The sequence below is a fragment of the Phoxinus phoxinus genome, assembly GCF_949152265.1.
Source record: "Phoxinus phoxinus genome assembly, chromosome: 12".
NCBI classification, from domain to species: domain Eukaryota; kingdom Metazoa; phylum Chordata; class Actinopteri; order Cypriniformes; family Leuciscidae; genus Phoxinus; species Phoxinus phoxinus.
Window position 1 is genome coordinate 1,152,824 of NC_136887.1, and position 27,007 is coordinate 1,179,830.

At 40.7% G+C, this 27,007-nt stretch overlaps 1 protein-coding gene and 1 long non-coding RNA gene across 2 annotated transcripts; one reads left to right on the forward strand and one right to left on the reverse strand.

Annotated features, from left to right (window-relative positions):
* The first annotated feature begins 2,290 nt into the window (after positions 1–2,290).
* Positions 2,291–3,900, forward strand: LOC307007739. Its single transcript, XR_013799666.1, has 6 exons — positions 2,291–2,682; positions 2,770–2,928; positions 3,031–3,285; positions 3,395–3,466; positions 3,560–3,635; positions 3,731–3,900. It is a non-coding gene; the product is annotated as an uncharacterized lncRNA (long non-coding RNA).
* A 7,849-nt stretch (positions 3,901–11,749) lies between these two features.
* Positions 11,750–17,529, reverse strand: gpr174 (G protein-coupled receptor 174). The gene is made up of 2 exons (XM_079630625.1): positions 17,383–17,529; positions 11,750–13,503 (listed from the first exon to the last, which is right to left on the reverse strand). The coding sequence occupies exon 2, from the start codon at positions 13,285–13,287 to the stop codon at positions 12,307–12,309; it is 981 nt and encodes a 326-aa protein (XP_079486751.1). The 5' UTR covers positions 13,288–13,503; positions 17,383–17,529; the 3' UTR covers positions 11,750–12,306.
* Between the last annotated feature and the right edge of the window lie 9,478 nt (positions 17,530–27,007).

The window sequence follows — 27,007 nt, forward strand, 5'->3', positions numbered from 1 at the left end:
AATAAAGCAAATTACCGCTTTTTTCGGGACCATACGCTTCTTTGTCGCAGCATTTTCCCTCCTCTCTGCTAATGCAGGGCCTGGGGGTCTGTTTTCCTCCAAAGATTTCTGTCAACAATAGTGGAATGATTAAAACATAGTAGGTAATATGATAAATAACAATTCAAAGGATAGTAGGTAGGCTATGTGATAAATAACAATTAAAATCCGTTGTAGCCTACTTTGTTACAAAGCTAGTCAGTTTAATGTAAAATGTATCTAAAAATCTTAAATAAAGCAAATTACCGTTTTTTTTCGGGACCATTCGCTTTTTTGTCGCAGCATTTTCACTCCTCTCTGCTAATGCAGGGCCTGGGGGTCTGTTTTCCTTCAAATATTTCTGTCAACAATAGTGGAATGATTAAAACATAGTAGGTAAATAACATTTAAAAACAGAAGAATGTTTAAATTCATATTGAACAACAATAAAATTATTAGCTTTTGTGTTACCTTTCTTGTGCTCATCATCCTGGAACTGTAAAACGAAGAGTTTTATCAATGAAAAGTGTTCATTGTTCGGTTCACAGTTCAGTTTGCAAAATAAGTTCTGTGGCATTTGCCTTTTTTATACAGGTACATGGCTGTGAAATGTGGGTGGGTTTGCAAAGGTGTGAATCAAAAGTGAGAAAAACATTATGAAACGATCAGAAGCGCCTATTCAAACCGAGGGGCACGTGCCCTTTCAGATTTATGACGCAAATTAATTTTAAATGTAGCCTACTTTAGCTACTTTAAAACACTTCCAAAAAATATAGTTGTATTTTTGTTTTCATTTGAAATAATCACACCGGTGAGAGTAGAATGGTCAGTGTCCCGTACGTCATCAGCTGATAAATGTGTTCGCGCTTTGGCTTTGGCTGAACCAAAGACGATCACAACTGTTCAGTGTTTTCAATCATATAAGGTTTAGTTATGTTTCTGATATTTAAATACACAATAGTAGCTAATACCAAAATGTGTAAAATGTATGTCTATTATTAAGCTTCAATAATAGTCCATTCAAATTGCCCATCGGCCATAATATGTAAGTTCAACTAGGTCTAAAATTGTTTAAATGTCAAAATACACTTTCTTTACATTTCTTACATTTTTACATAAAAATTAAACAGTCACTTAAACTATATGCTAAATCTTGCAGGCTTTGGAAGTGAAAAAAAGTTGAAAAAGTTATATATTTATATTGTATTATTATGAAAATTTTCGATTTATAAATAAATAAATATATTTTCCGAACCATGTTTTACTCTAAACTGTAAGAACATCGAATAGCCTATCTATAAATCCGAAAACATTTTTTTAAAGCCATAAATCCATAAATCTAAAAGGCATAATCTATATTTATATATGGATGTTATAGCTAAAACTATGATAACGTCAACACGAATAAAACGTTATTACATTATTAGGAATATATTGGTGTAATAAATGCATTATCTGGAAATGTATATTTCTAGTTGTGACAGCAGAAATTTTTTAATATAGGCTATATATAATATGATGACCTATATTAGTTGCCTATACGCTCATCATACTTTCAACTTCAAACCCACTTAATCCCAGCCGCAGCCCATTCAGAAATGCCGGTACCTGGGTAGAAACCTATACACAGCAGCCTGATAAAATGTTAATATTAAACAAAAACGTTAGACGGACTCAGAGGCTTTTTGCCTCTGAAGTCGTATAGGACGAGGGCGCTTATTTTGCATCTGAATGATATGTGACATTCTAAAACATTTAACGCGTGACGCACACAAACACAACTGAGACACATTTTTATCTTATCATAAACATTGACTAGTTTATATATATAAAGAATAAACTAGCCAATGTTTATTATTAGATAAAAATGTTTCTCAGTTGTGTTTGTGTGAGTCATTAGTGAATTTTTTTAGAATGTCACACATTCAAATGCAAAATATGCGCCCTCCCCCACTTTAAGCCAACTCAAGCCAGCTCCTGAGATGAGGCAGGCTAAACAGTATGTGTGAGATACATCAGCCCCACTCGCTAATTATTCTTGTTAAATTAAAAAGGGGGAAAGGGCCACCAATTGTATGACTAATATGTACATTTACAGGGTTGTCATGGAACCATTTACCCAGACAAAGAGCCATTATAAGAACCATTATTAAGTGCATATAGCCTATACAGTACCTGGGAAATTAACTGATCATTAGCAAGATTTGGGTTGTTATTGCAATCATGTTTGCTTTATAGCCTAGCTACAGTAGATAGTTGCATAACTGTTAAAGAAACACCTCTACTTTAGGCCATTACGTTTTAATCCCTTAACATTAGCTCACAAATCGCCGTTTAATCGTCCTATTAACACCAATGCTCACAACTCAGGAAATGAAAACATAATAAATGACAGGGGCGGTCTCTTTTAGACGTTAGGTTAGGCTATAACTGGTCCTGTTTTTTTAGCTCGATTTCGGCCACACCGTTGACCATGGCGAAGATTTCCCCTGAGATGAGCATCAAGATCAGGTCTATGTGGAGAGCAGGACATCTTTTATCTAACATCAGGACATTTCTGATGCAGTCGGGTGTTCATGTCTCAGACGACACGATCAGACGACATTGTTGTCTTCGTCGCCAGACTCCTGCGACTAAAAAAACAACTGTGTTGAAAGTTACCAGGTAGGGTATTATCCTATTCATTTTTGGGTTTCAGATAACATCTACATTAAGCTGACATCGCATAAAATTTAATTATTATTTGTATAGTGCGGTACTTCAATGCATTGAAGAAATACTACATGAGGACGATGAACAGTCTGCAAAAAAAATTCAAAAAGAGCTTCAGTCCCGAATGCAGTTAAAAGTATCAATCAACACGATCAGAAGGTCCATAAAGAAACTTGGATGGACTTATGGAAAAGCCCGGTAAGTGACTATTAGTAGCTGTATACATTACAAATGTATTTACATATTTTAACAGAGTAATTGGTTTTATTATTGTAATAATACTGTTTATTTCAATTACAGTACAGACCCTATGATCCGGGATAACAACAAGACACTGCGTATTAGCCAAGTTCAGCAGTGGATGGCTGACTAAGAGACCTTTGACAACGTAATCTTTGCAGACGAAACAACTGTTGCTTTGGAGCGATTTGCCTTGATGTGCTACAAGAAAAAGGGTCGGCACATCGCAAAACCTAAGGCCAAGCATCCCATTAAACTTCATGTTTTGGGGGGCCATATCCCGTCAGGGACCAGGACCAATAGTTGTATTCGAAGGTGAGTTATAGCCTATAGCACAACTGATTTTTTTTTCTTCACAATTTAGCTGAATTGTTTATTAATACACTGAATTTTACAAGAATTATGGACCGTTTCTATTATCAAGACAGCATAATAAAATCTGCGTTGGCGCCATACATTCAGAAAAAATGTAAAGGACCTCATCGCTACTTCCAAGGTAAAAAATAATAACGAGCTTGTGACATTTTGCCATTTCTATTAGCGGAATGGTTCATTTGTTTTCTGACATTTCTCTCTGTTTATAACATAGACAATGACCCAAAACATGCAGCATCGAGACAGTGTATTGCCGAGGCGGGGATCAACTGGGTGAAAACCCCTGCCGAGTATGTTTCTAACATCCTGGGAGCGTTATTTTAGATGAACTTTTCTATGAAATGTGCACAAAACAAATATCCTCTAACTTGTACCTTGCCCGCAGATCACCAGATCTCAACCCGATCGAACTGGTTTGGCACGCACTAAAATAGTTCGTCAGACGTGAGGCTAAGCCATGGAACAAAGACAAGCTTCTACAGGCCATAGTGACTTTCTGGAGAGATCGCCTGACAAAAACAGCGTGCAATAACTACATCGATCACCTTCAGAAGGTTTTACCGGCGGTGGTACAGCGCAACGGGGGTTCTACTGGAATGTAGAAATGTAAAATAGGCCTATTGAATTGTTTTCAATATTTTTCTATTGAAATGTTTTGTATTTTTATATTTCATTCATTAAAGAAACTGCTGATCACAACAATGCGGGACTACTGCATTTCATTCTTAAATATCACATAGCCTAACGCAAAATCCAAATACTGCTTAGCCTACTGGCACATGTTAGCTAATAGCAAGTCAATGTTTTAATTAATTTACAATAATTTAGTTTAATTTATTTCAGTGTTAATGTATGAGTTAATAAATCCTCTACAAATTAAATTAACACAAAGTCGGCTTTATAGGCTACGTAAAAAAACAAAGGGCTTACAGTCTTAACATTTAGGCTACTTTGCTTAAATTCGATACATTTATTTTCAGTAGGGCCTAATAAATTTGTTTTTAATTGTAATTAAATTTAATTGTAGGCTGTAATTTCAGTAGGCCTATGCTTTACCAACGCTATGTAGGCTATTCAATTAAAGTTCCAAGAGGTCTGGTCTCTATATTTCCTTCCCAGCTGACACTAATATGCAAGTGCACAGCAAAAATCACAACTTGTGCTTGTTGCTTGAAATGTCTTCAAACGAAATAATTCAAAACGAAAAGAAAACGGCTACTCTCTGATTATGTCATTATGTGCATTTCTCTCTAGGTGCGTTTACTACGAATATGGCGATCGTAAACTTCATCTTTGCAGTCAACACTGCCAGAAAACACTAGTTTATTAATAAAAATCAATGCACGCATCACCGGATTTACAAATACACATTTGGAATATCCACGCATATTATGTCGAAAAAACGAGATATGATGTTGAAATAACATTATTATTAATAATACATCTTTTAGAATATTTGATTTAATGCTGATTGTTGCGCTTTTTCAATTTAATAAAATTAAAACTTTAATTGTGATAGTTAAAATAATTGAAAATTAAATATTTAGTGGCCAAGTTTTGCTAATTTATTATATAGGCTATTATATGCCTATATTAAGTAGGTCTTAAGACAAGGCCTATATTAAGTTTTTTTAGCTGTTATGAGAAAAATAAATCTAACGAAATCTAAAATCTAAATCTAATAAATCTAAAAAAAATTCTAACGCCAATTCACCATGCCAGAATAAAACCTGATTTTTGAACAATGCCAAACACTCGGCATGGTGTGCCAAAACACTACATTTTTAACTTCAATGTTTAATTCAAAACAATCTCAAAACGCGTTGTGACATTTTTTTAAAAGCAGTAGCCTAGCCTATATACGTTAAGGGCATTGAAACCAGGATCTTAAACGCGTTCCGCGTAATCTCTCAAAAATTATGCCACACTAGCTAGTTTTTTTTTTTTAAAGGACTGCTTTTGAAATCACTATAAATTACTATGCAATTATATCGCTCACGAGAGCTCTTTATTCATCTAATTCCTCAATAGAATAGTAAAAATATTCAGCGTCATTGCTCCTAATATCATCTCTATTTTTAACTTTTGATTCTATTTTTTTCAGTTCTAAAATTGATTCTATCTTTGGTTCCATTCTGTTGTAGCCTAATAGGCCTATTTATATATATGAAAATATGCCTATTAGGCTTAGGGTTTTATATTTAACCCACTTACATTTTAAAATACGGCAATTGCTGCTGTTTTGCACAATGTCCCTTTGCGCCACCTGGCGGTCATTTCGGGAACGACTTTGAAATGCAGCTGGTTTATTTTCGCCGCGGTGATTTCCGGCGCTGCGGTAATAGGCATTCTGGTTGAGTACCATCTGTACAGTATTATCAGCTGTGTGATGATAATTTAAAATGAACGTCTTATTGACTAGTGACCGAGGATTAATCAGAGCCATCCTGGAAGGTGGTACCGAGTCAGAGATAGCGGGAGAAGAGACTCTATTTAAAGAGCGTAGATTCTGAAGAGTAGCTCCACCGGGCGAACACGGATAGGAGGGTAGCAGGGGATCGGCGGAGGAGAATCCGGGAGAATGGGCCGAAGCCAGCGATCAGGTGGATAGAGCGAACGCCAAACAGCACATCGGCCACCGCCATGGAGACGAAGCTGGAGGCGCGGCCGGCGTGTAGCGCCACAGCAACCCCTCCGCAACCAGGGAGCATCATGAGGCCATCTGCGCAGATAATCTGGAATATCCCAGGCAGAATTTGGAAAGCAGGATTGCGATCCGGCCACAGAGCTTTTTAACTCTGGGTTATATGTGGCCACAAAAGAGTCTTGAATATCCAGAAATAACTGGTGATCATAAACCAGAAGCGAGTAACAGTTTGACACAGATAAAAACACAAAAATAACACAGAGTAGCAGCGACGTCAGACAGCATGCCACATACGTCGGCGCCATCTTTCACTCACATATGAAAACCGCAGCAGGCTTCGGCTCATCTCCATCCTTTACGTCATCAGAGGACAAGCTGTGTTTATCAATAGATTGTTATGTGATCAGCATCTGCAGTCCTTTTGTTATAAATGCAATTTACATAATGTAATGCAAGAGCGATACGAGACAGTTTCCCTTCCACTGTGAAGCTTCTGCTGTGTTCACCCCTCCAGAGGTGTCAAGTAACGAAGTACAAATACTTCGTTACATTACTTAAGTAGAAATTTTGGGTATCTATACTTTACTTGAGTAATTATTTTTCAGCCGACTTTTTACTTCTACTCCTTACATTTTCAAGCAATTATCTGTACTTTCTACTCCTTACATTTTAAAAATAGCCTCGTTACTCCTATTTCATTTCTGCTTGTTTTCATTCCGGCTTGTCGTCGTTCAAAAAATGGGCAATTATACAATAGATCTGAGTCCCGCCTCCTGAACACACATCGCTAAACTGATTGGCTTTGTGTTTTCTTTCTAACTTGTGAGAGGCTGTCCGCGCGGCGCGCTGTAGTTACATTTGGTTGTGGGAAGCGGCAAAACTCCTCCGAGGGAAACCTACTGTAGATGCGGTAAGCGAGGGAGAAATTAATCAACAGGTTTGTGCTCAAGAATACGGGGCAAATCGCGTCAAATATTGCTTTGGGGACAGCCGTTTTTACAATATTGCCTACTGTATGACAATCGCGGGATAAGTGGCAAACATATTCGTTAGTGTGTGTGCGTGCGTGCGCGCGTGTGTGTGAGAGAGAGAAGAGAGAGAGTGTGCGTGTGTGTGAGAGGGAGACTGAGTGTGCGTGTGTGGTTGTGTGTGTGAGAGAGAGAGAGAGAGAGAGTGTGTGTGTGTGTGTGTGTGTGTGTGTGTGTGTGTGTGTGTGTGTGTGTGAGAGAGAGAGATAGTGTGTGTGTGAGAGAGAGAGAGAGAGAGGAGAGAGAGTGTGTGTGTGAGAGAGAAGAGAGAGAGTGTGGAGAGAGAGAAGAGAGAGAGTGAGTGTGTGTGTGTGTGTGAGAGAGAGAGAGAGTGAGAGAGTGCGTTCGTGTGTGTGTGTGTGTGTGTGTGTGTGTGTGTGTGTGTGAGAGAGAGAGTGTGTGTGTGTGTGCGCAACCATTATAGTGTCAAAATATCCCCACAAAGATGGCAATATCCGAAATCCTTATATGCGGCTGAAACAGGTGGCCTAGTGCCTCACAAGTTTTTCAACATTTACATTTTAATATATATAACATTATAGTCATTATGGCCTTAGAATTTTTTTGGGGGGATGCACTATAGGCCCCTTTGGCGCGGTCTAAGCTTTTGTCCTTAATGGCATTTTTTGCCTTGCATTACTTTTACTTTTATACTTTAAGTAGTTTTAAAATCCAGTACTTTTACACTTCAACTTCTACAGAAGTCATTTTAAACCCTAGTATCTGTACTTCTACTTGAGTAATGAATGTGAATACTTTTGACACCTCTGCACCCCTCATCACACTACTGTTTTCCTCAAGTGAAGAAACACTTAGAAAATATTATTTTAATTTGAAAAGGTAAAGTAGCCTAACCTGGTTGCCTTAGTTTGTTTAAACTAAAATATTTAGTTGATATATTTAGTTGAACTTTTTTGAACATAAGATGATTTGACAAAAAAGGGAAAATTTGGGGATAAATCATGAAAACTTTTTTTTAGTTTAGTGACAGACAGCGCTGATTTAAACTGCAGATCAGAGTGAGTGACAGAGAAAACATCATGTAGTTTTTCCTTCTAATAAATAATGACCCAACGGTGATTGTGATGTCTGTAACGGGTTGAAGACAGCAGGCAACGATGAGGATCTAAACGCAGGGTTTATTTAATAAAGTAACTAATAACACAAAGAACAAAGTAACAAAACCAGGGGGCATCGCAGAGACAGAGGCAACCATTACACGTACAACAACTGACAAGGTAACAAGTGAAACACAAGGGCTATAAATACACAGGCAAACAAGATTAACAAGATAACAAGGGGGTGTGGTTAATAAGAAACACATGGGAACAATGATCAGACAATTAACAAGACACATGGAAACAGGGAATCACATGACAGATAACAAGGATCAAAACCCACACCGTGACATAGCCCCTCCCCTATGGGCGGCTCCTGACACCCATAAGGGACAAAAAACAAAACCGGTGAAGACCCCTCGGGCGGCCACGGCGGTGAAGACCCCTCGGGCGGCCACGGCGGTGAAGACCCCTCGGGCGGCCACGGCGGTGAAGACACCTCGGGCGGCCACGGCGGTGAAGACTGTGCAGGCGGCCGGGACGGGGCAGGTCCTTCGGGCAGCCATGGCGGAGACGACCACTCGGGTGACCACGCCACAGGAACAGAACCCGGCTCAGCGACAGACACCGGCTCAGGAACAGCGACAGACACCGGAACAGGAACGGACGTGGCGTGCACCGTCTCTGGCTGGGCGGACGTGGCGTGCACCGTCTCTGGCTGGGCGGACGTGGCGTGCACCGTCTCTGGCTGGGCGGACGTGGCGTGCACCGTCTCTGGCTGGGCGGACGTGGCGTGCACTGTCTCTGGCTGGGCGGACGTGGCGTGCACCGTCTCTGGCTGGGCGGACGTGGCGTGCACCGTCTCTGGCTGGGCGGACGTGGCGTGCACCGTCTCTGGCTGGGCGGACGTGGCGTGCACCGTCTCTGGCTGGGCGGACGTGGCGTGCACCGTCTCTGGCTGGGCGGACGTGGCGTGCACCGTCTCTGGCTGGGCGGACGTGGCGTGCACCGTCTCTGGCTGGGCGGACGTGGCGTGCACCGTCTCTGGCTGGGCGGACGTGGCGTGCACCGTCTCTGGCTGGGCGGACGTGGCGTGCACCGTCTCTGGCTGGGCGGACGTGGCGTGCACCGTCTCTGGCTGGGCGGACGTGGCGTGCACCGTCTCTGGCTGGGCGGACGTGGCGTGCACCGTCTCTGGCTGGGCGGACGTGGCGTGCACCGTCTCTGGCTGGGCGGACGTGGCGTGCACCGTCTCTGGCTGGGCGGACGTGGCGTGCACCGTCTCTGGCTGGGCGGACGTGGCGTGCACCGTCTCTGGCTGGGCGGACGTGGCGTGCACCTTCTCTGGCTGGGCGGACGTGGCGTCCACCGTCTCTGGCTCGGCAGGACTGACGTGAAGCTCTGGCTCGGCAGGACTGACGTGAAGCTCTGGCTCGGCAGGACTGACGTGAAGCTCTGGCTCGGCAGGACTGACGTGAAGCTCTGGCTCTGGCTCGGCAGGACTGACGTGAAGCTCTGGCTCTGGCTCGGCAGGACTGACGTGAAGCTCTGGCTCTGGCTCGGCAGGACTGACGTGAAGCTCTGGCTCGGCAGGACTGACGTGAAGCTCTGGCTCGGCAGGACTGACGTGAAGCTCTGGCTCGGCAGGACTGACGTGAAGCTCTGGATCTGGCTCGGCAGGACTGACGTGAAGCTCTGGCTCGGCAGGACTGACGTGAAGCTCTGGCTCGGCAGGACTGACGTGAAGCTCTGGCTCTGGCTCGGCAGGGCTGACGTGGAGCTCAGGCTCGGCAGGGCTGACGTGGAGCTCAGGCTCGGCAGGGCTGGCGTGGAGCTCAGGCTCGGCAGGGCTGGCGTGGAGCTCAGGCTCGGCAGGGCTGGCGTGGAGCTCAGGCTTGGCAGGGCTGGCGTGGAGCGTCTCTGGATCGGCAGAAGTGACGCGGACAGTCTCTGGATCGTTGATCTCGGCGGAACGAGACTCTGGCATGGTGGCCTGGGGATTTGAGGGTGCTGAGACCAGTGAAAATCTCAGGATATCTGCTGATCGGGCAGATGTCAGTGGGGGATCGGCCAGCTTGGACGCCAATCCTCTCCACCCTCGGACAGGTTCAGTGGACGCAATAGTGCTGGCTGATGGTACGGACTGCAGTGGGCAACGCTCCACGGTCGACGGAGATTCGGCTGTATATCCCCCCCAAAAAAAAGGTTTTAAGGGTGGATCCTCCATGTCGCCCACGGTGAAGGAAGATCCACACAGCCGCAGAGCCAGATCTATATATTGGGCCAGGGTCCAGTCAGTATAATCATCCATCATCATTAGGGCGATGTTCTCATCCAGCCCGCTCCAAAAAAGGTCCATAAGCTGAGTGTCATCTAATGGTGCTAGATGACAGCAAGCCAAAAACTCCTCCACATACCTTTCGATGGACTGGCCATCCTGAAAAATGGAGCAAAGCACTCTCACAGGATCCTGTTTACTTCCTGCTAGATCCATATTTTGGTCAGTTGTTCTGTAACGGGTTGAAGACAGCAGGCAAAGATGAGGATCTAAACGCAGGGTTTATTTAATAAAGTAACTAATAACACAAAGAACAGAGTAACAAAACCAGGGGGCATCGCAGAGACAGAGGCAACCATTACACGTACAACAACTGACAAGGTAACAAGTGAAACACAAGGGCTATAAATACACAGGCAAACAAGATTAACAAGATAACAAAGGGGGTGTGGTTAATAAGAAACACATGGGAACAATGATCAGACAATTAACAAGACACATGGAAACAGGGAATCACATGACAGACAACAAGGATCAAAACCCACACCGTGACAATGTCACTTTGAAGTTGCAAATTGATAGATTCATATTCTTTAATAAAAAATAAATAAATAAAAAACAGAAAGAAATGGTTTGATATAGGGCAGATTAAACAAATTGACACTCTAGACAATTACAGAAATATAAGGTTTGTCTATATTCTAAATTAATTTTAATTAATATGATCTGGTTAGTTAAAATTATATAAAATTAAATCAATATTCAAGGATTGACTTGATAGGTCGTGTAGAACCTATTGTATGTATTGTTTATGCCTTCCCTTGTATACCGTATTTTCCGGACTATAAGTACCACTTTTTTTTCATAGTTTTGCTGGTCCTGCGACTTATAGTCAGGTGCGACTTATATATCAAAGTTGATTCATACTGACTGAGACGAACCAAGGGAAAACATTACCGTCTACAGCCGCGAGTTGATTAGAAGCGACACCAAGGATGAAGAGTACAGTGTTGTGGAATGAGATCGGGAGCTTGGTGAACTTGTTGGACTCGCTGGCTAATGTTAGTTTAGCCTATTCAGCCTCAGGTATATGTTCTTTGTGCTATTGTGGAGCTGAATAACTGTTAATGTGTTACGCTAACACACCGGACACTATTCAGCTGTTTTTCTGTGTGCTGTTGTTTCGCTGAATAACTCACCTTTCCAGATTAAATGTCTGTTCTTGGTCTTGGATTTTGTGAAATAAATTTCTAAATAAATGCGACTTATAGTCCAGTGCGACTTATATATGTTTTTTTCCTCTTCATGACGCATTTTTTGACTGATGCGACTTATACTCCGGAGCGACTTATAGTTCGGAAAATACAGTACAAACAATTTATGAAATAAATGTTTTTTATCATCAACTTTATTGTTTATTTACTACAGTTTTTTTAACCAGACTCAAAATACAAAAAATATTTGAAAGTTATACTTTTATTCAGCAAGAATGCATTAAAGGGATAAAATGTAATAGTAAAGACTTTTACATTGTTACACACACACAAAATGCATTTCAAATAAATTCTGGTTTTTTAAAAAACAATCCTAACATGTTTTTATCAGTTTCTACAAAAATATGATGCACTCTGATCATAAAGAAATGTTACTTGAGCCATTTACACCAGATCAACTTGTCATTATAGGAATAGAATACATTTTAAAATATGTTCAAATAATATATTAAAATTAAAATGTTATAGTTTTACAGCATTTTTCCCCCATTCCCTGAACCTCAAGAGCAGAACAAGATTTATGGCTCATGTCAATAAAAATCACAGCTGCGTTTCATAAATATTCTGCAATTCGAACACTCACATTTTTCAACAAGATTGTTTGGAGTTCATCAATTGTACAGAAAGTTGTTGTTTTCTATGTAATAGCGATGTCCCTGTGCCGTCTCTGGAGACCTCAGACGTCTCGATTAGTGGAGCAAGAACCTCTGAGGTGTAACTGCAGGCTCTCCTGTAGCTCTGGCCTGGACAGGCGGCGCTTGAACTCATCGGTGGTGAAGTAGTACATCACTGGGTCCAGACAGCAGTTCAGACTCGCTAAACACAAGGTGACCGGATGAACATGGAGGACTGCGCCCTTCAAGGCATGACTAATGCTACCGTTGGATTTGGCCAGAAAGTCCAAAGGGAAAGTTATGTGATAGGGCACAAAGCAGACCAGGAACACACCAGCACAACTCAACACCATCTTGAAGGCCTTGTGCTTTTCCCCAGTGTCCTGCAGTACGCTGGTTTTCTCCCGCAGACTCGCGGCGGTCAGGCACGTGCAGGTGACCACTACAGCCAGCGGGAGAAGGAAACCCATGAGTTCTGCCAAGGTCACAAGGGACACTCCTAGTTCTTTGCTGAGTTGCATCATGGGTAGCTCAGAGAAGCAGCAATAAACATTCTCATAGTCTCTCCGTAGAAGAGGGAACGGCAGACATCCGAAACACACAAAGAGCCAGCCGACTAAACACCAGCTGCGGTCCTGGCGTCTCTTCGAGCCGTCGTATCGCAGCGGCTGGAAAATGAGTCGGCAGCGTCTCAGACTGATGCAGGCCAGGAAGTAGATGCTGGCGTACATGTTGACGTACTTCACGTAGAAACAGACCATGCAAGCAAACTTGCCAAAAGGCCATGAATTGTTCAAATAGTAGTAGACGCGCAGAGGTAGAGATAGCACCTGCAGCAGATCGGCCACGGCAAGGTTGATCATGAATATCACAGCCTTCTTCGTCTCCTTTATGTAGGCATAAAACACCCAGAGAGCTAGAACATTGCCGATCAGTCCAGGAACAAGAATCACCGTGTAGAAGACTGCGTAGATTTGATGCTGGTAATCTCGTATTATCGTTTGGTTCTCAGGGCTATTGCAAGTGAATGTGTCGACACTCATCTTTTCCTCTCATTTGACTGCAGTCTTGAATTGAGTTCAGCTTGGCATGGCACTGTAGTTTTGGGATGGCACACGTTGTTAGAGAACTCTCAGCATCCAATAGTCCACCACAGCATCCAGTGTACACTAAAATACCTGATCAAAATGAGCTTCTTTAAAACATCCCAGAAATAGTCTTCTGACATTGTTACTTCCACACACGAGAGTTGTCCAGTTCTGAAAGACAGCAGACGAAGAAGAAGAAGTTAGCAGCAGAAGTTAGTCTCAAAATTATGTACAAATACATGCACACAGTTATCCATGACCTTCACTAATGTTGCAAATGTATTACAACCAAATTCCGCTTTTGTCTGTGAAATTCTGAATTAAATCAATGTGAAGACATGCAAAAAATTTCTTTAGTGTTAATGTTTTATAATTTGTGTATGCAATAAGACGTGCATTTATGCCTCAGGTAACATGCGTGTGTTCATTGATGGTCCATCCTATTTGATTCATTTGGGATTTTAGACTTTCATTCCATGGCTTTCAGTTTAGTTATAATTACTGGTGTGTGGCACAGTTTACACACTCATGGCTGTTTTCAGCTAGCTTCACCACAGAGCCTTAATGTTCCTATACCATATAAAGCAGCAGTCAGGAACCCACGACTCTCGATCACACATCTACCATCGTCTTCAAGGAGATTTTCAATCATGTGTCAACTCGAATCTAGTGTCATTACTAAAGAACATTCTTTTATTCCAGTCTAACCAGTAACTTCAGGCACTCAGAATGAACCAAAATGAAAACCCATTTGTGTTTGATGGATCTGATGTGAAGTTAACCCTGCCTTTCTCAAACTACAATCATGAAAGTTAACATGTGATGAAAAATAGTAACACCGGATATAAAGATATTGAAGTACAAGTTCAGGGACATTTATTTTAAGATAAGCATGCAATTGTATATATAGATACAGTTCAAGATTTAGCACAAGGGTTTAGTGCAAGAAATAAGGATATTGTATCATTAAATTATAAGTCTGCTTTTAATATTTCCAATATAATATGTTATTATTAACTGGATTGTAATGGAGTAATTGTATGTAACATCATCCTCAAGGGACTACAGATGCAGATGAGCTATCTAGCTAATGCTAGTGCATGGTAAAAACTAAACTATTTTTTTTCCCACCACCATGTCCCTTTAGAGGCTCCATAAAATCTACATTAAACTCTCACCACATAAAATGATGGGTTGTTTCAACTCAAATTCGGGTCAAATATGGATAAACCCAACCGTTGGGTTAAATTTTTTTTAATTAAATGTTTAATCCAACGGTCTGGTTTATCCATTATTTGACCCGAATTTGAGTTGAAACAACCCATCATTATTTAGAGTGAAGACACATCTTAAATGATCATCATTTGTGGGGTTCAAACGGAACCACTAATACTTCCAGAAATATAAAGAAGCTCTGGGTTACTGAAGGCTTTTGTCAGAGATGTGTTTGGCCAACAGTAAGCATCTGTTCTGTGTCTCACATTATGATGCAAGTCTGATATGAACTGCATTTGCCATGGTGCTAAACAGACAAGACAGATGTAGAGTTAAAGTATTTCTGTGATAGGACAGGACAAAAGTAGCCTGGGTGCCAGCCCGAACCCCGCCATACCAGTTTTTGGTCGGGAAGTTCGGTCTGGACTCGATCCGTTGAGGAGTAATTATTCTCGACTCCCAGAAGGCTGAGCCAATCAAATTGCCAGGGCGGGCTTTAATCGATGACGGACAGATGATCTGCGGTTACGTAATCACCACGTCATCAGAGAGCGGTTGGGTTGAAAGACGACTGCAGCTGGAGAACTGAGATGTTTAGATTCCGCTATCGCGTCTGTTATAAAAGAAATCCACAGCGCATTCATTCTAAAAGACGAACAGAGAACCGCAATCAAGGCATTTGTCGGAAAGATGTGTTTGCCGTCCTTCCTACGGGATTCGGCAAAAGTGTAATTTATCAGCTGGCTCCGCTGGTGGCTAAGAAGATGGGATGCAATGAAAACCAATGGAAGGGACGATCTCTTTTCTCTGAAGCCTCAGATGATCACGCTTCTTCAGCCGGGTCTCTTTTTCTCGTCTTTACATTTTTTAAAATCAGTCAAGTGTTATAAAGTTGACTGATTTTCGTGTTATAAAGTGTTATAAAGTTGAGACAGGGCCGACACATGCGAGAAGATTTATTTGCTTTATTGTCGAGATCTAATCCTAAACGGAGAACTTGTTCGTATATACATACACCTTTTGTATTTCTCTCAAAAATGCTATTCGTGCTTGTAAGTACTCCGCAAATTCTTAAATTATTTTTACAACAACGGCAAAGATCGTTTACACTCATTAATTCACTACTTCTTCCAGCGCGCGTGCAGTCGAGCTCTGTGGACAACTATGCGTCGCTCTGATTGGTTGTAGGTCTATCCAATTGAGTGCAGAGTTTTTTTCCTGGTTCGGTTAAGACACGCCTCATAATCACAGCCCTATGGAGCCGTATCAGACTCACACTCTGCCTAGAATATGAGTGTGACGAAGTTAGGCTAGGACAAAAGTCAAACCACAAAAACAACGTAAATAATTTATAAAATCTTAGTTTGAATTCACAAATATGTGCTTGTGAATTGTGCAGACACTATTGTCAGATGAGTTTGGGTGCAGTGTGTAGCTGAAGGAGAGATGTGTAGATATAGGCAGAGGACGGGCTTGCTCATTTATAGCCGGTTGTGTGTGGGTTTGAAATGGCAAAAGTGAATCAAAAGACGTCGATGAATGTCACCTGATCCACTAATGCACAACTTACTTGTTGCATACACACATTATGATACACGAAGACCAAATTAATTGTTTGTGTTTACAAGCATGGCTCCATTTGTACAAGTCATTGCACGTTCGTTGTGAATTATGCAGATAAAAGTTGTGGATGGTTACATGTGCAACATTTCTGACATCCATGAATAACTGTGTGTCACGTCATTTGCATTCCTGACCACCTGATGCAAAGGGTTATAGAGGGGTGTGTGTGTGTGTGTGTGTGTGTTTTCAGAGAGTTGTTTTCATATTTCAACATTAGGCAAAACTGACACCCCTGAGGGCAAACGCAACGCTAGCTCTGTTTCGGGGTTTTATTCAGTATGATAACTCAGAAAGCCTTTCCTCCTTGAGATGTGTGTGAGATGTGTGTGTGTGATCTGTGTGGGTGATGTGTGAATGAGACATTTATCTCTGTGTGGGACTTTCCACATTCATACGTGTGCACTACATCCCTGCACTAGATCATACGCACACTTCACAGAAACATCCCACTGTATATTACATGTTTATTAACAGAGATTAATAAATACAGTAACACATGTGTTGCTCATGGTTTATGTTAGTGAATACACTAATTAATGTTAACTAATGAACCTTATTGTAAAGTGTGACCTTGATTATTGATGTTACTCTCTCAGATGGCATACAGATGTTAAAAACTGTTGAAATCCTACAAACACACACAGCTGGATCTATAACATCTACATCTGCTGATGTGTGTGACATGTATGACAAATATGCTTAATCATTTTGGAAAATTAAAGTTTTGGATATAGTTGGAATGGTACAAAATGGATTAAAATAATATTGTTGTGAAGAATGTGTTCAAATAGCTGTGATGTGATATGGCATAAAGGTTATCAGGGTAAAAGTCACACTGTTCGCAGTTGAGCTGTTACTACAGATATATATTTCCTGGACTCTGTTCTTTATAAAGTCATGGACAGAATAAATCTAGTATGTTTCAGAGCGGATTCACATAATCTCATCAGAACTCATTTCTGTATTGGCCTCATGCGGCGACTATTGCGACACATTTGGCTAAATCAACTGAAAAATATTATTTAAATTAATCTTTTTGTAGATGTATTAGCAGTATTGGTGGTAATATTATCTAACGTCTTCAGATTTAACTGGGCTTCTAGAGTAGTGTACACTGAGTGTGTGTCTGAAAGCTGTAGGATGGAGATCAGTCTAATAATGTGCTGATGATGATCTACACCCGCTAAAGAAGAGTAAAGAAGAGTAGCTTACCTCGTTCTCTCTTCAGCAGACCAACTCTTCTTCTCACGTCTCCATCACGCGGCCAGCTTCTCACCCGCGGACAACATCACCTTTCCAGCAGTGGCCCCGTACCTAAATATATATCGTACTATCCCGAATGTTGTACTTTCTGTTTCTGTGTGTCACACACTGACAGTTGTCTGTGTGTGTGTGTGTGTGTGTGTGTGTGTGTGTGTGGTTTCCTGTGGGGGAGTGAACAGCGTTTATACTTCTGCTATTTCTCTCAGTCTCGCCTGATCTGGTGAAAAACAGCATTCTCCTGAGATGTGTTGTTTTTGCTTTGCTTTTACTGTTGTTTTAAGGCATTCATAAGAAACAATTCTGCATTAGATTTAGACCTTATGACAACAGACATATTGACTGGAAACTATACAGCACTATACTTTAGTGTGCTTGAGACCGGTCTCAGACTAAGAGGACTCTGGATTTGAGGACCACAGCTGTGAGGATATCACTAAACTGCTGGTGCATTGCCTGATTTATTTGTTAATATGTGATTTAATGTAAAACTTACTGCTTAAAATTCAATCAATATCTTCTAACGTGATTTATTTTGTACAGTTGTGCCGGGTTCAAAATCAATGCAGGATTGTCTCAAAAACTACACAAATGCCCACAAACTCAAGATATTATTACAAAAAAAGTACTTGTATCAGATCTTGTTTTTTTATATTATTACAAAGGAAATAATGAAACAATATCACAATTGTTTTCAATAATATGAGCATGATTGCAAACGTGATATTGATTTTATACAAACGCTGAATAAACAAGAAGTTAATATTAAGTAACTTACATTTTAGATGTAAGTTTAGATGTAAGTTTTTGCTCGTTCTGTGACGACCACAGTCCCGAGCGAACCCGTAGCAGAACGCTTGTGTTTCCAGTGAGTCGCTGCTTTCAACAAATCGTTGAATAAATGATTCCGTGAGTCATTATCGCCTTGCTAGTGGTTTCAGTTTCATCTTTAAAAGTAGGCCTATCATTTGATTATCATATTTCTATATTCAGAATGTTATTTTTAAAACATTAACCTCAACATTATTTATGCAGGTATTATTGAACCAATTCAGATGCAACTTCTGTACCACAAAGATACATTTCAGTGTTAATGATTTGATTGATAACAGCTCTATATAGTGCCTTATTATTCTAATTGCATTTATTGATTAAATATGAGCCATTTCTCAGACAGTATGGATCTTGTAGAGGATTTTGAGGCGGTCTGGTCTGGTTTGGGTTTAGGTGGTTTTGACTACAACACTATTGTACACGTCTTGCACTTTTAGCCACAATAAATATGGCCTTGGTTAATTACTTACTTGATATTTATTGACTGAAAGAGAGCCAGACATCCAGCAAGTTGTGTTTTATGTCATTCAAAAGATTGACTGAAAGCTATTGTAGAAATAGCTCAGGGCTCGATTTTATTTATGTATTTATTGTAAAAGTTTTGTATTTACACTTTTGTAAAAAAAAATAAGTTTTTTTTCTCAGCCTGATTTTTGTTAAATTCTTAGCACATGATTGTTAATGTATGGCTGTTGCCTGTTCCCTGATGATGAAAGGAAATTGTCAAGAACCTCTCTGCAGGGCCGGGTACCCATTGGGTAATCCGGGCTTGACTCTCTGTCTCAACTCGCATCAGATATCCAGACACCTGTCCTGTACTTAACAGCTTTTAATTTGAAGTGGTTTCTGTTCCTATGGTTTCTGTGTTTACTTCCTGTTTGTTTTATGACTGTTCACCGTGTGTATGTAACCCTAACCTGTCCTGTGTTATCGTGTGTATTTAACCCTCACCTATCCTGTGTTATCGTGTGTATGTAACCCTAACCTGTCCTGTGTTATCGTGTGTATTTAACCCTAACCTCTCCTGCGTTATCGTGTGTATTAAACCCTCACCTGTCCTGTGTTATCATGTGTATGTAACCCTCACCTGTCCTGTGTTATCGTGTGTATTTAACCCTCACCTGTCCTGTGTTATCGTGTGTATTTAACCCTCACCTGTTCTGTGTTATCGTGTGTATTTAACCCTCACCTGTCCTGTGTTATCGTGTGTATGTAACCCTCACCTGTCCTGTGTTATCGTGTGTATTTAACCCTCACCTGTCCTGTGTTATCGTGTGTATTTAACCCTCACCTGTCCTGTGTTATCGTGTGTATTTAACCCTCACCTGTCCTGTGTTATCGTGTGTATTTAACCCTCACCTGTCCTGTGTTATCGTGTGTATTTAACCCTCACCTGTCCTGTGTTATCGTGTGTATGTAACCCTCACCTGTCCTGTGTTATCGTGTGTATTTAACCCTCACCTGTCCTGTGTTATCGTGTATGTAACCCTCACCTGTCCTGTGTTATCGTGTATGTAACCCTCACCTGTCCTGTGTTATCGTGTGTATTTAACCCTCACCTGTCCTGTGTTATCGTGTATGTAACCCTCACCTGTCCTGGGGGCTGTTCCATAAAAGCCGCTTAGAAAAGCAGGGATTAAAGTCCAAAACGCGACTTGAATAAACCTAACAAATAAGTTGGGGCTAAAGCGGTTTCATAAAAGGTAATTCAAGTTCACGCAATCCCACTAATTTGATCCAGGTTTATCTAGTCTAGATAACTGCGTGTGCACGCGTTTCTTAAGCAGCCCTGGAGGTCGATCATAGATCAAATCGATCCACCATCAAACTGCATATATTTTGTGCTGTTTTATGCGTTTGAGACATGGTGTTTGCAAAACTTACATTTCACAGGAATATTCTCCATCTGAAAATCTTAGAAAGTCGTGCAAATAGTTCCATTTTGCTGTAAACTTCACATTGAATGAGCGCTGCTGCGCGCATGCGCGCCAAATCGGAGCGCAATAATTCTGACTAATATACATTTTGCTTTGAAAATTAATAGGCTGTGCGATATTTTATAACACCAGAAATATCTTCTAATTATAATAATTTATCTTTAGGATGTTGGATCAGTTGCAGTGAACTTATATCTCATTAAACTCATATATTTTATACTTATAATAAAACAATTGAACAGAAGTAGGCCTAATTCAGGGAAGAAATTAAGAAACCAAATATAATAAAGATACAAAATATAGTTTTGAGTTTAGGACCTAAGCTACTTAAAAAAGATGACTTATACTTATTTAATTAGAATGCTGAGAATTACAGCTTTTAAAGCAATCTTTTTTCTTTTTTTTTTGGAGAAAGCAAGAAGGTTTGGTTAGATTTAGTTTATACAGTGCATTATGGAGAGGATAACATGAAATTAAGAGCAAAAGTATACATTTTGAAAAGATATGTGCAACTCTAAAATCAAAGAATATTCCATAAAATAAAGGAATACATATTAGCCTATAACTAAATAACCTTCCCTCCCTTAATTCTAGTTATTTGTTATTTTATTTATTTACTTATTTAATATTTAAATAATATTACTTTAATAACTTATTATGAATTATGTGTCATTATAAGAGTTTGATATAAATATGTGAATGTTTTATTTTTTCCATTTTTTTTTCATATGTAAAAGTGTCTAATGTACTTAATGGTTGTTGTTCTAATTGTTTTTATGTGTTGGTGGGTATTATCACAAAAGAAAAAAGTAGAAGGAAAAATAAGATTTATTGGGGGAAATACTATGTCTTTAAAGGAACTATCCATTTGTATAATTGTGTTAAATGTATTTGAATTGAAAGACATAATAAAGTACATAAAATATATATATATATATGTTAAAATATTGGTTGTTGAACATTAGATGTGCCTTAGAATTTTAAACCTACAATTTAGTGTATTTTTAGGATAATAACTGTAAAGGGACTATTGTAATGGGGTAAATCAAGTGTAGGTTAATACAATTACTAAGCTCAGATTCATCTTCCCAGTTTAAATGTATACTGTGCTTTAAATGTTGTGTTTCATACATTTTTAAAACTATCTAATTAAATCACAAAACATTCAGCCAGTAAGAAAAGTAAACCGGTAGGATATATATATGTGTATATATATATATATATATATATATATATATATATATATATATATATATATATATATATATATATATATATATGTATAAACCCCGACATATATATGTTTTTAGGTCTATATTGTCTAATTTATCATTGTAGCCTTAGTTGATTTTCTTTACTGTATTTTTATTTTTGGACTTATAGTGGTTAATAAAGTCAAATAATGGTATGAGAGATTGTCAGTAATTGTGTTCCTATTGGTCAGTGTTAGAGGATCTGTGTAACAACTGAGGCTTAGCCTGACAGTTAGCCTGCCCTGGACCAGGCTAGTTTCCCAGCATAAGTTGCCAGGGTAACTGAGTTTGAACTATTTTAAGTTTGCTTTATGAAACAGAATCAACCGACAATAAGTCTGACTAACCAAAATAAGTCTGGCTTATACTCTAATCTTGGTTTATGGAACAGCCCCCTGTTATCGTGTATTTAACCCTCACCTGTCCTGTGTTATCGTGTGTATTTAACCCTCACCTGTCCTTGGTTATCGTGTGTATTTAACCCTCACCTGTCCTGTGTTATCGTGTATGTAACCCTCACCTCTCCTGTTATCGTGTATTTAACCCTCACCTGTCCTGGGTTATCGTGTGTATTTAACCCTCACCTCTCCTGCATTTTTGTAAAAAAAAATACGTTTTTTTTCTCAGCCTGATTTTTGTTAAATTCTTAGCACATGATTGTTAATGTATGGCTGTTGCCTGTTCCCTGATGATGAAAGGAAATTGTCAAGAACCTCTCTGCAGGGCCGGGTACCCATTGGGTAATCCGGGCTTGACTCTCTGTCTCAACTCGCATCAGATATCCCGACACCTGTCCTGTACTTAACAGCTTTTAAGTTGAAGTGGTTTCTGTTCCTATGGTTTCTGTGTTTACTTCCTGTTTGTTTTATGACTGTTCACCATGTGTATGTAACCCTAACCTGTCCTGTGTTATCGTGTGTATTTAACCCTAACCTCTCCTGCGTTATCGTGTGTATTAAACCCTCACCTGTCCTGTGTTATCATGTGTATTTAACCCTCACCTGTCCTGTGTTATCGTGTGTATTTAACCCTCACCTGTCCTGTGTTATCGTGTGTATTTAACCCTCACCTGTCCTGTGTTATCGTGTGTATTTAACCCTCACCTGTCCTGTGTTATCGTGTGTATTTAACCCTCACCTGTCCTGTGTTATCGTGTGTATGTAACCCTCACCTGTCCTGTGTTATCGTGTGTATTTAACCCTAACCTCTCCTGTGTTATCGTGTGTATGTAACCCTCACCTGTCCTGTGTTATCGTGTGTATTTAACCCTCACCTGTCCTGTGTTATCGTGTGTATGTAACCCTCACCTGTCCTGTGTTATCGTGTGTATTTAACCCTCACCTGTCCTGTGTTATCGTGTGTATGTAACCCTCACCTGTCCGGTGTTATCGTGTGTATGTAACCCTCACCTGTCCTGTGTTATCGTGTGTATTTAACCCTCACCTGTCCTGTGTTATCGTGTGTATTTAACCCTCACCTGTTCTGTGTTATCGTGTGTATTTAACCCTCACCTGTCCTGTGTTATCGTGTGTATGTAACCCTCACCTGTCCTGTGTTATCGTGTGTATTTAACCCTCACCTGTCCTGTGTTATCGTGTGTATTTAACCCTAACCTGCCCTGTGTTATCGTGTGTATTTAACCCTCACCTGTCCTGTGTTATCGTGTGTATTTAACCCTCACCTGTCCTGTGTTATCGTGTGTATTTAACCCTCACCTGTCCTGTGTTATCGTGTGTATTTAACCCTCACCTGTCCTGTGTTATCGTGTGTATGTAACCCTCACCTGTCCTGTTATCGTGTATTTAACCCTCACCTGTCCTGTGTTATCGTGTGTATTTAACCCTCACCTGTCCTTGGTTATCGTGTGTATTTAACCCTCACCTGTCCTGTGTTATCGTGTGTATTTAACCCTCACCTGTCCTGTGTTATCGTGTATGTAACCCTCACCTCTCCTGTTATCGTGTATTTAACCCTCACCTGTCCTGTGTTATCGTGTGTATTTAACCCTCACCTGTCCTGGGTTATCGTGTGTATTTAACCCTCACCTCTCCTGCGTTATCGTGTGTATTTAACCCTCACCTGTCCTGTGTTATCGTGTGTATTTAACCCTCACCTGTCCTGTGTTATCGTGTGTATTTAACCCTCACCTGTCCTGTGTTATCGTGTATGTAACCCTGACCTGTCCTGTGTTATCGTGTGTATGTAACCCTGACCTCTCCTGTTATCGTGTGTATGTAACCCTCACCTGTCCTGTGTTATCGTGTGTATTTAACCCTCACCTGTCCTGTGTTATCGTGTATGTAACCCTGACCTGTCCTGTGTTATCGTGTGTATGTAACCCTGACCTCTCCTGTTATCGTGTGTATGTAACCCTCACCTGTCCTGTGTTATCGTGTGTATTTAACCCTCACCTGTCCTGTGTTATCGTGTGTATTTAACCCTCACCTGTCCTGTGTTATCGTGTATGTAACCCTGACCTGTCCTGTGTTATCGTGTATGTAACCCTGACCTCTCCTGTTATCGTGTGTATGTAACCCTCACCTGTCCTGTGTTATCGTGTGTATGTAACCCTCACCTGTCCTGTGTTATCGTGTGTATTTAACCCTCACCTGTCCTGTGTTATCGTGTGTATTTAACCCTCACCTGTCCTGTGTTATCGTGTGTATGTAACCCTCACCTGTCCTGTGTTATCGTGTGTATTTAACCCTCACCTGTCCTGTGTTATCGTGTGTATTTAACCCTCACCTCTCCTGTGTTATCGTGTGTATTTAACCCTCACCTCTTGGATCCTGGATTTTTTAACTGGAAGACCTCAGTCAGTCCGTGTTGGCCACAACACCTTGAGCACTGCCACACTGAACACAGGTGCCCCATGTGCTCAGCCCGCTGCTTTCTACGCTGCTGACCCACGACTGCATTGCCAGGTTCAGCTCCAACCACATCAAGTTTGCAGACGAAACGACCGAATGTGGGTAAGTTTCATAAAAAAACACCTCATCAGTAACAACGATGAAATGCTCTACAGAGAGGAAGTGGCACAACTGGCCGAATGGTGTGGTACAAACAACCTTTCCCTCAATGTGGGGAAGACAAAGTAGGTTGTGATGGACTTCAGGAGAAACTCTCTTGACCACCTCCCAATGACTATCAGCAGCTCGACTGTACTGCAGCAGTAAATTCCTGGGGGTGCACATCACAGAAGATCTCACCTGGACCACCAACACTACATCCCTCTCCAAGAAGCCCCAACAGAGCCCCCACTTCCTACACCGTCTGAGGCCACATTTACACATAGCCGGGTATTTAGAGAAACGAATATTTCCCCCCCCCTCCATTTTCAATAATAACATCGTGCACACAACCCGCATAAATACGCCGTCGAGCGCCTTTATAACTATGCCAAACCTATGGGCGGCAGTGTAGGGAGAAGGATAAAGCCATGCAAGCCAATCAGAATCCTCAGAATCGACAAGAGAGAACCTAAAACCCCGTTTCTCCCAGTTGACACGACAACATATAACCGGCGTTTTCAGAAATCTCCACTTTGGCCGGAGTTTTTAGAAATAATCGTTTTCTGGGATAAAAACAGCGTTTTCGTGTAAATGACAGAAATATCTGCGTTTTCCCATCGTGTAAACGGGGCCTGAAAAGCAAGTCTCTGCCCATCCTCACCACGCTCTACAGTAGTGTTTCTCAAACTTTTCTACCATTCCCCACTTTGGAGGGTGTCCCCAAATGCCCCAACAAAATGGTAATAATCTAGGCTTTAAGTTTAACTGTTAAAATTGGTTTTATTAGCATCACATTTTAAAAACATAACATTAAATAACAGCATTAAAAATGTTCAAATAGAAAAAATAAAGACTTTGTTCAAAAGTTAATAATAATAATGCAATTTTGTTTACATTTTGCCTCTGATAACATTAAATTCAGAAACGGAGAAAATAAAAATGTGGACTCGTTGTGCTTTGCAATTTTACTCAGATTCTCAAAGGCATCAGTATTTCCTTGATCAAGGTGCCTGCCCCATACCTCGAGCAAAATTTGCTGAAAATTTGCCCGTTCACAACCAGCAACAGTGACAGGTAGGGTGCAGAAAATCCTCAGTGCAATACAGATTTGTCCAAAAATGCTCTGTAGCTGCAGCTTGTATATGTCATTAAGGAGCTGAAGAGGGGACTGATTATGAGGAAATGTGGCCTTATGTATTGCTTTCAGGTGCAGCATTTCATCCTCAAATTCAGCTGTGAGGTCTTTGTGTTATATTCTTGTCAGAGACCGGCATGCTACTTTTATCTCTTCTCCTGACATATCTGCCAACTTCAGAATCTGTGCAAATGTTTTGCATATGGTGGCTGTGGTCTGGAACCTTGCACCTAAATCACTGATTATGTTGTCCATTGCAACAAAAAAGAGCTGGTTTCTGAATACAGTTGCAGCATTCTCTTTAGTTTCATCTTCTTGACTCTCATCTGGCATACTTTTCCGTTTCCGCTTCTCTTCACCCTGAAATTGAGCAGCAATCTCCATGGCTTGGGCTACTAAGCAGATCTCGGCAAGGAGGGAGTACCATTCACAACGAAGATCCTGATCCAGAGATTTCTCTGCCTGTCTTTTTATAAAAGTTTTCAAATAGACAGAATCTCTCGATTATGTTCCATACATCACTTTCTACATATTGATGTACATATCTCAACAATAGCACATTCTGTTCAGTGTGAGAGATGTCTGGTGTTGAATCACATATCACTGAGAAGTAAATTGCAGCTTCTCTTTTTGCCAGGATAGTGTTCAACTCTCTTTTGCCACAGAGCTCAATTAATTCATTCTGCGTCTCAGGACTCAGATAGTTTGTTGACCTTGACCCCTCTTTCTTCTTTTCCCTTACTGTTTCCAAGTGTTTGTGTAAAATGGGATCATAATATGCCAACAACTCTAAAGTGGCAAGAAAATGCCCATTGTGGACATCATCTAAATTTGAACTTTTGCCTCTGAATGCAAGGTTTCGTGATGCCAAATGGAGGGTCACATGCAAAAGCCTCTGTAGAATCTTCTCTATTTCTGTCAGTAGTTGTCTTTGAAGGTGACCATCAACTCCAGTCGCTGCCAGTAACGAGTGCTGAAGGCTTTTCCATTTCACATAGCCCTGCTTATGAGGCATGTTTGTCTCATGTTCTGGCAATTTGTTGTACATTCTCTGCCATTTAATGTGTGCTAATTTAACTCCATCCTTGCTGTTCAGAGCACTTCTTGACGGCTTTGTCAGCTCATGAGAGTACAGAAGGCATGGGATGCGATATAGAGCCTCTGCACTCTCACTATGAATAAGCCAGTCTCTTTTGATATTTTCACGGCCGTTTGCTGACTTTACAATTTCAAGATAAATGGGAAATGGTTTCCCTTCCATATCTTTTGGTGGCATTTTGTTTGTTTTCTCTGTACCTTTACTTTCCAGCCTGCGTACTATGGTGTCTCTCTGATCATTCGTTAATTTATCTGGCCATAGTTGCTCTGCCTACTTTCCAGTTCCTCTTCATCTCTCATTTGCACACT

What these genes read in the sequence shown, in the direction of transcription:
- gpr174 (XM_079630625.1), bottom strand. Translation starts at nt 13,287, where the DNA reads ATGAGTGTCGACACATTCACTTGCAATAGCCCTGAGAACCAAACGATA.